At 42.7% G+C, this 9327-nt stretch overlaps 1 protein-coding gene across 1 annotated transcript in view; it reads left to right on the top strand.

Annotated features, from left to right (window-relative positions):
* Positions 1–9327, top strand: part of SF3B6 (splicing factor 3b subunit 6) — a 29856-nt gene that overhangs the window by 12596 nt on the left and 7933 nt on the right. Inside the window, exon 2 of the mRNA XM_077488874.1 lies at positions 7397–7515. Coding sequence (XP_077345000.1) covers positions 7397–7515 — 119 coding nt within the window. The remainder of the gene's footprint in view (positions 1–7396; positions 7516–9327) is intronic.

Here is a 9327-nt window from a genome sequence, read left to right as displayed (position 1 = left end):
CCCCCACCCCTGGAGGATCCATGGGGACAGCTTGTTCCTCAGCTTAGAGGGATTCCACCAAAAAAAAAATATTAAAAGCCAGCAGCTATAAATACTACAGCTGCTGACTTTTAATAAATGGACACTCACCTGTCCCGGGTTCCAGCGATGCCGAGGCCGATCGCTCGGCTGCTGCCGCCACCATTCTAGGTGAGGGAATCGGGAAGTGAAACGAATCGGCTTCACTTACCGGTTCCCTACTGCGCATGCGCGAGCCGCGCCGCGCAATAGGAAATCTCCGCGCTGTCACTGGGACCAGTGTGTGTCCCAGCAGACAGCGCGGCAGGGCAGGAAATGGCGTAGACTCCCACGGGAGTTTATGCCCGGAAGTGGGTGAAAATACCTGTCTTTGACAGGTATCTCCACCCCCCTCCCCCCGTGAAAGGTGTCAATTGTGACACCGGAGGGGGGGGGAGGGATCCGATCAGCGGAGGTTCCACTTTAGGGTGGAATCCCGCTTTAACCGGCTGGGAGCCCTTTTGGCTCTATACTTAAAATTTTCCTTTCTCTTTTTATGTTGTTTGTGGCTCCCTTTTTGACCTACCACAGTTCCAATTTTTTGTATTCTCTGATATGGACCCTTTCAGACTGCTGACATACCTTGATTATATTGCTACCTTTTGGAAAAAACTCTACATTGCCTACTGGTCTATCATGCTAGTTGTGACTTTGCAATCATGCCTGGGCAACTGGCACGGTTACAATATTGGTAAATGTGTTCCCCTATGCCTTCAAACCTGAAATTTATGTCCTGGAATGTCCGAGAACTTAGTAACCCTGTGAAGAGGCTGGCAGTCCTTTATAACTATTAAGTCTCTAGATGCTGGTATTATTTGCTTACAGGAGACCCACCTCTCCCCTGACCCCACGCCTAGCCTGTCCCATTGATTTGTTCAGTACCCAATTTCACTCCACCTATTCCATGTATTCCAGGGTATAAGTGTCCTGATACGTCAGGATATTCAATTCTCCTGCTCTCACAAGATCATAGATCCAGGGAGGTGATATGTGGTAATACTATGCATTGTCCATGTATAATTACTGGGATATCTCTCTCTCGCCACCGTTTTCGTCTTAGGTGCTCAGGTGCCTAGCGAGCTTTATGGCTTGTTTTCTAGATATCCCGCTCCGTTTGGTGGGTGATTTTTACAACTACCTAAATCACATACGGGACAAATTACCTGCCTGGCGGATGTGTGGAGACTTAAGCACCCAGATACGAAGAAGTTTTCTTGTCACTCAGATGCAATCAAGATACCTTTTAATACAGGGGATTCTTATGGAAGGCGATAAAAAGGGAATGATTTCCAGAAGTTATAATATCCTCAATGCTATATAGGATTGCTCCAAACTGCCAAGCAGACGGGGCTGGGAAAGGGATATGGGTGCTATAGATGGGGAGACGTGGGACCTCTGCCCCTTTTTGGTGTCTGTATCTGCCTCTCAAATTATCTAATTTATATCTGCTACACAGGGTATAAAGAACACCTGTACAACTTCATAAATGGGGGAATTGCAATACCCCCTTATGCCCTAAATGTGAGAGAGATCATGGCGACCTCATTCATATGCTTTGGAAGTGCCCCAAGCTTTTCCACTACTGGAAGGAGGTCCTTGACAAGATCTCTCAGGTGTTCATGTTTAAAGGTGTTGTAAAGGTAAATGTTTTTTCACCTTAAGGTGAAAACATCTGACAGTGTCTGCGCCCCCAGCCCCCCCCCCGGTTTACTTACCTTACCCCTCGAAAGTCCCGTGCTCGTCCCCCGTCATCCTTTCCACCGTTCAGCCTGGCCGCTGATTGGCTGGAGTGGATGAATGGAAAGCAGCGCAGCCATTGGCTCGCGCTGCTGTCAATCACATCCACTGACGCGGAGCGCCGGGGGGGGCGGGTCCGTGTGATACAGCGAGCGGCTATAGCCGCCGGCTGTATCACGGGAGCACGCCCGCAGATGCTTCTCACCATGCGAGGGAGCTCGCATGAACGCGAGAAGCATCTGAGGGAGGAAGCAAAGACAGCCGCCGAGGGACCCCAGAAGAGCAGGTTCGTGGCCACTCTGTGCAAAACGAGCTGCACAGTGCAGGTAAGTATAACATGTCTGTTATTTTAAATAAAAAAAATAAATAAAAAAAATTCACTTTACAATCCCTTTAATATCCCACGAAACCCAGTTGTGTGCCTGTTGGGTGCCCTGGATGAGTCCTTAAAGAGGGATTTCACTGTGAAAAAAAATATTAAAAGCCAGCAGCTACAAATACTGCAGCTGCTGACTTTTAATAAATGGACACTTACCTGTCTCAGGATCCAGTGATGTCGGCAGCCGAGGCCGATCGATCGCTCGGCTCTTGGCTGCTGCCACGGCCATTCTAGGTGAGGGAATCAGGAAGTGAAGCGTTGAGGCTTCACTTCCCGGTTCCCTACTGCGCATGCGCGAGTCGAATTGTCCGCGCTGTCTCTGGGACCCGTGTGTGTCCCAGCAGACAGCCCACGGGAGTCTATGCCCGGAAGTGGATGCAAATACCTGTCTTGGGTATCTGCACCCCACCCCCCCCCGAAAGGTGCCAATTGTGACACTGGAGGGGGGGGGGGGTTCCGGTGAGCGGAAGTTCCACTTTAGGGTGGAACCCCGCTTTAACTCCACAAGCTCATACTGCTGTTTTGTGACTGCTATATGTTGCACGTAAACTGATGGCACGATTTTGGATTGTTCCCAGGTTGCCCACCAGACGGCAATGGGTAGAAAATGTCAATAAACTATTGATACGGGAGATATTGACATACCAACATAGAAATGTTGCACATAAATTCTACGCAATGTGGCAGGCCTGGTTGGATGTCCTGGGATTGGCTCCACATCAGCTAATTAGGGACAGGCTTCTACAGGCGTAAAGGATATAAAAAGTCCAGAATAGTGGCTGACTGGGATATCTATCTATCTATCTATCCCAGTCGGCCACTATTCTGGATATATCTATCTGTAGTTCTGGTTTACATGGTTCTGTATGCACTGTCTATATTGACCGGCAGTATACCACTGTATGAGAACTTTACTTTATTCCCTTGTGTTTTAATACCAATGTTAGAAGGACTGACTGCTGTCACAGTGGTCACGTGATCGGGAGTCAGTCCTGCTGTAGATCAGGAGCTGTCTGACAGCTCAGTCACTGCTTGCTTCCACGTACAGAAACTTCAGCCAACCATGGACACGTTTGTGTGTGTTGAGTGTGTGCATTAAATCTCACCTTCTTTGCCGTTGCACATATGTGTTATATAGGAAGCAAAAGGATAATTTTGTAGTTTAGGGATGTAAAACAATCAAGGTAGCTCTGCATTGGCAAGTAAGTGAAAAGAAAACAATGTATCAGTGTGAGAATGCTGTGGTGTTGGCTCGGGAATAAGATTATTAACAACTAACATTGCACCAGAGGAGGGTCATTCTGTGAATATAGGCACACTAAGAATGTTTTCAGTTTTACATTTCTTGGAGTGTCTTCATTGATCTCATGCTGGTGCAATTTTATAGCCTGGGGGGGGGGGGGGGAATGAATGAAAACAACAAAAGCATTCATGCGCACTTTAGCTCTTAGGGGAGTGACCCTGTAATCTCATAATCTGATCGAAATACGATTGAAGTCATGAACAAAGCATCTCCATGCTGCCAATCAGTGCAACGCAGTCTCTGATTTTCTGCCTTGCATGAACAACTTTATTTGATCGGATCCAAAATAAGTTGAATCTAAATCGATGGGAAAGGGAAGTTATGCCTCATTGATTGAATCACGCACGATTGGACGATAAAATTAAAATTGAAACGTGTATGGTCACCATAGGAGAGACCAATCTAACACACAGGCAGGGAGTATTTTTTTTTCTATTTTCTTTCAGGTGTAAATTTAGGGTTTCATTTCTGCATCCTCAAGGCACCTGATTCATCAGTATTGCACTCTACAGAGGGTGTGTAGAAAAAAAAAAATCCCACTGCAGCCAGTATCTTACCGGCACCATTTTTAGGATGGAACATATAACATGTTTCCAATTTTGCAGGCGCTGTGCTATTTATTTTCTCCTGTAAAAAAATGTGCATCCATTTATTTATTTTTTCCTAAAAATTTAACTTATCCTTTAAAAGACCAGGCCTAGCCTGACACTGTTTACAAGTAAAAATTTTTATTTTATTTTTGCTTGAAAGTTGAGAGCCCCCAAATATTGTGTGGTTTTAGCAGAGGCCCTAGAACATAAAATGGCGGCCTTTGCAACTTTTTGTTATGTCACACAGTGGTTTTTAAATGCATTTTTTGGGGAAAAGACACACTTTTTGAATAAAAACAGAATCTGTAGCCCAATTATTTTGTAAAATATGAAAAATTGTTATGCCAAGTAAGTAGATACCAATGTCATGCTTTAACCACTTGCCAACCAGCCGCCGCAATTGAACTGCGGCAGAATGGCTCGGCTGGGCGAAACGACGTTATGTAACGTCGCTTCGCCCCTGTGGCCAATAGGGGTGCACGCCCCCTGCTCGTCCACGGAGCCGATGCGAGTGCCCGGCGGTCGCGATTACTGCCGGGCTCCCGTAATCCCTTGGGGCACACGGAGAACCAGGATCTGTGTGTGTAAACAGTTTCTGGTTCTCTGAGCGGAGAAGTGACAGATCATCTGTTCATACAGAGTATGAACAGCGTCTCTTCCCCTACACAGTTCACTCCCCCCTTCAGTTAGAACACACACATATTGTCCTAAATTGAGGAAAAATTTTTTTTTTTATGTATTTTTGGAGGATATTTATTATAGCAAAAAGTAAAAAAAAAAAAAAAAAAAATAAAATAAAATAAATATATATATATATATATTTTTTTAAAATTGTCGTTCTTTTTTTGTTTATTGCGCAAAAAATATAAACCACAGAGGTGATCGAATACCACCAAAAGAAAGCGCTATTTGAGAGAAAAGGACATCAATTTTTTTTTTTTTTTTTAACAGGTTACCAGTGTAGCGTTAGAGGAGGTCCAGTGCTAGAATCATTGCTCTTGCTCTGCTGTGGTACTAACACTGTTTACATATGTGGGCATGGCCTACATATGCGTTCACTTCTGCGTGTGAGCTTGGGGGCGCTAAAATATATATATATATATATATATATATATATATATATATATATATATATATATATATATATATATATATATATATATATATATTCACATTTTTTTTTTTAGTTTTATTTGTATTTATTTTTTTTATCACTTTATTTCCTATCACAAAGAATGTAAACATCCCTTGTGATAGAAGTAAGGAGGATGAAATGTCCTCTTTATGGAGATCTGGGATCAAAAAGACCTTGCTTCTCTACAATGGACAGCATCAGATCAAAAAAACAAAACGGCCTTGTTTACATCAGCTGTGAACTGGAAGTCATGACACCTTAGGCCATAGAATTGCCGGATTGGTTCTTGGGTTTCCCATTCAGCCAGGTAAGTCTGAAAACCAACGGAAAGTGGCATGAAGGGCGAACCCTCCTGCCACTTCTAAAGAGTGGCTAATCGCCTGCTTAGATCACTTTATTAGTAAAAGCGGCAGCTGCAGAAAATTTTAACCCTGGTATTAAATGTCAAAGTAATGATGTATTTTACCAGTTAGGTGGTCGGCGAGTGGTTGTGATAGCACAAGATACTGGTTCCTGTAGACCTAAGATTGTGTTAAAAATGTCAGTCCAAGCAGAAAATGGATTGCAGTATTGGATCGAGTGAGTAAAAGGGGCTGAAGGACATCAACAGCACTGAGATCCAACAAGGGGTGAAAAAAGAGTGAAAACAGAATTTTTATTTTGGGGGGACAAATCGGGTGGTTTATTAACCAATTTTTTAGAAAAATAAATTATAATCTAGTTTGGGTTTAAGTTTAGGGACGTAGTTATAAAAAATGTTGAAGAGCTAATCACCCTGTGAATCAGAATGTACTAATGAATGTTTTAGGCTGTTTTCTTTCTAGGTTAAATGTTGTTCATTAACCACTTGCCATCCGCCCTATATCAGTTTTATTGCTACAAGGCAGAATCGCACGTGTGTATGTGTGTAATAAAATATATATATCTATCTATGTGATTCTGCACTTCCACCTGCAGGGGGTGCATGTGCTGCCAACGGGCCACTTCTGCTGTCAATATTCAGAGCCGAAGCCGATCTGTGGGTGCCATGCACTCGATGTCCTCCGACAACTGCCAATCATCAGAAATACACACAGAACAGGGATCTGTGTATATGTAAACAAAGCAGATCGCAGTTCTGACCGCAAAGCAGGGACTAGACTAGAATCCATTACTTCGTAAAAGCAGCACATACAGAACACACAAACACTGTTGGCACACAGTTAACCCTTTGATTTCCCTAGGTGATTAACCCCTTCGCAGCCAGTGTCATTAGTACAATGACCGTGCGTATTTTTAGCACTGATCACTGTATTGGGGTTTTTGCAAAGTGTCAAACTCTGATTGCCGCAATATCGCAGTCCCATGATAAGTTGCTGATCACTTCAATTACTAGTATAAAAAATAAGTAAACGTTCCATAAATATCTCCCATAATTTGTAGATGCTATAATGTTTGTGTAAACCAATCAATATGCGCTTATTGTGAATTTTTTTTCAAAAAACGTGTAGCAGAATACATTGGCTTAAATTGATGAAGATCATTTATTTATTTTTTATTGGAAATGTTTTATAGCAGAAAGAAGTAAAAAAAAAAAAATATATATATATAGTTGTCTGTCCTTTTATTTTATTTTTTTTTTTCTTTATTATTTGCGCTATAAACAAAAAACAAAACAAAAAAAACACCAGTGGCGATCAAATACCAAAATAAAGCTCTATTCGTGGGAAAGATATCATATTATATCTGGGTACGGTGTCAAACGACTGGGACATTGTCAGTTAAAGTGCAGTGCTTTATTCCAAAAAAAATGGCCTGGTTATAAAGGGGGGGTAAATCTTCTGGAGGTCAAGTGGTTAAAAAAAGGGGGTTTGGAAAACTTCAGCTCTACAGCCACTAGATGGAGCTGATGATCATAGGAAATCATCAGTGACATCTAGTAGCCATAATTCACTCTGTTCTGTATAAATACTATTCTGGAGAGAAAATAGCCTAGTAACATTTGTTTGCCTCTATTTGCACAGACCAAATGCACATGCATTTTCACTGACTGAATAGCTCTCCAAATTCTTTGATAAAACACCTCTAAGTGTGTGGGAAAACAATACTCCTTTTTATAATGTGGTTTTCATGGCTCTGTATATGATAAATTATGAACTGTGATTACTGAAAAAGAATATTTGCACCTTCTGATTAGTTCACTTTTTACTTGTCAGATCCGTTTACCGCCTGAAGTGAACCGGATATTGTACATCAGGAATTTGCCCTATAAAATCACTGGAGAGGAAATGTATGATATCTTTGGAAAGTACGGACCTATTCGTCAGATCAGAGTGTAAGTTTTTATTTATTTTCCTTTGCCTTTCTTGTAGCCCTTTTGGCAAAGTGAATAGTGAAAAATGTGATACATGGCGTGTATTTTGAACTCCATTTTGTTGCAGCGTGCTGGTGTCTGTGGGTTTAAAGTGGTTGTAAACCCTTACAACCAACTTTTGACCTACAGGTAAGCCTAGATTAAGGCTTACCTGTAGGTCCAAGAAATATCTCCTAAACCTACACGGTTTAGGAGATATTTACCCGAAGACAGCCACCGCAGATTGCAGCGATATGCCGCAAGTGTCGGCTCCCGTGCGCATGCGCGGGAGTGACATTATCGCGGCTCCGGCGAATCACAGTGCCGGCGCCGCGAGACCCGGAAGTCGCTCCGGGATCCATGGCGGCGGCAAAGAGGAAGACGGAGGACTGCTTTGGGGGCTTCGTTCTCAGGTAAGTTATTCATAATGAGCTAGTATGCTATGCTATGCTAGTAAGCTATTTTTTTTTTTATTAAACCCGGTCATGTCCCCTTCTCTCCACCATGTACTACGTTTTTGTCCCCAGTGACCTGTAAATTGACCCCCTCACCTCCTTTATCCTGCCTTTTCATCTCCATGATGCCATTGTATGTGACCAGTACAGTAACCCCTACACTTTCCTCTCTGTATCACCTGTACATTAATGTATCTAGTGCACCATTTCAAAGCTCCTTGTGTAACCCTTTCAAAAAAAATTGTGGCAGAAACCGAGATCACTTTTCCAAAAAAGGGTCTTTTGAAGGTTCTGGAAGGTACTATTCTGGAATTTTTATTTTAAAGAAAGTAATTAAATGTTTATAAAATTTTGGTCCTTTTATTTTTTTTTATTTTTTTTTCTTATGTAAAGTAAGAAATAAACTTTTTTGTGGTTATAAATACTAACAAATGAAAGCTCTGTCTGAGTGTTGCATAAAGGAGTACCGTATTTATCGGCGTATAACACGCACTTTTTTGCCCCCTTAAAATCAGGGGGAAATCGTGGGTGCGTGTTATACGCCGATCTCCGCTGATTGTGAGCAGAGCGATTGCCGCTGAGATACACATAGCCTAGTGTACTCGGCTAGGCTCGGTTCCGCGCCCAGTCCTGCCATTGGACCTGTTTTATGTCCATCATAGGGCAGGAGTGGGCGTGACTGTGAGCGGAGGCGAGAGTAGCTGAGTACACTCGGCTATGTGTATCTCGGCGCCGCTCGCTCCGCCCAGTCCCAGCGATCTCAGTGGCACTCGCTCTGCTCCGCCCAGTCCCTGTGATCCCAGCGATGCCAATTTTAAATCCATCCAGTAACAATGACAAGGCCACAATGGACACTGGGGCAAGGCTGCAATGACACTGATAAGGTGCATTGATGGGCATTTAAATGTAAGTTTTTTTTGTTTTGTTTTTTCCCCCTTAAAATTCCCTCCTAACCTTGGGGTGCATGTTATATGCGGATAAATACGGTAATTGTCACAGCACTGAAAAGTGAAAAATTGCCTGGAAAGGAAGGGGTATTACAGGCTGGTACACAAGTGGTTAAATTTTTTTTTATAAGTCTGATCTTCCATAACTTTTTATGGTTGCTTATGGAGCTCTTAGTGGTTCAGTTAAGCTACCCATACGTGGCCTAAATTCTGAAATTCTAGCAGTCAATTTAGGAATCGGCTAAGATGCATAAAACATTGTCGGTCAAACAGCGACTGCATTCTGGCTGTTCAGGTATCGTTTTTTCACTCCTTGAGGCCGAAGACTGTGCACTCTGCTGTGTAATCTCAAGTGGTGTTATCAGACATGCCCACCTCATTTATGTGTGCTA

This window comes from Lithobates pipiens, unplaced genomic scaffold (genome assembly GCF_037356315.1).
Source record: "Lithobates pipiens isolate NorthernLeopardFrog02 unplaced genomic scaffold, aLitPip1_a1.2 Scaffold_18, whole genome shotgun sequence".
Classification (NCBI taxonomy): Eukaryota; Metazoa; Chordata; class Amphibia; order Anura; family Ranidae; genus Lithobates; species Lithobates pipiens.
The sequence above is the reverse complement of the archived record's forward strand: the minus strand, read 5'-3'. Positions and strand labels throughout refer to the sequence as shown.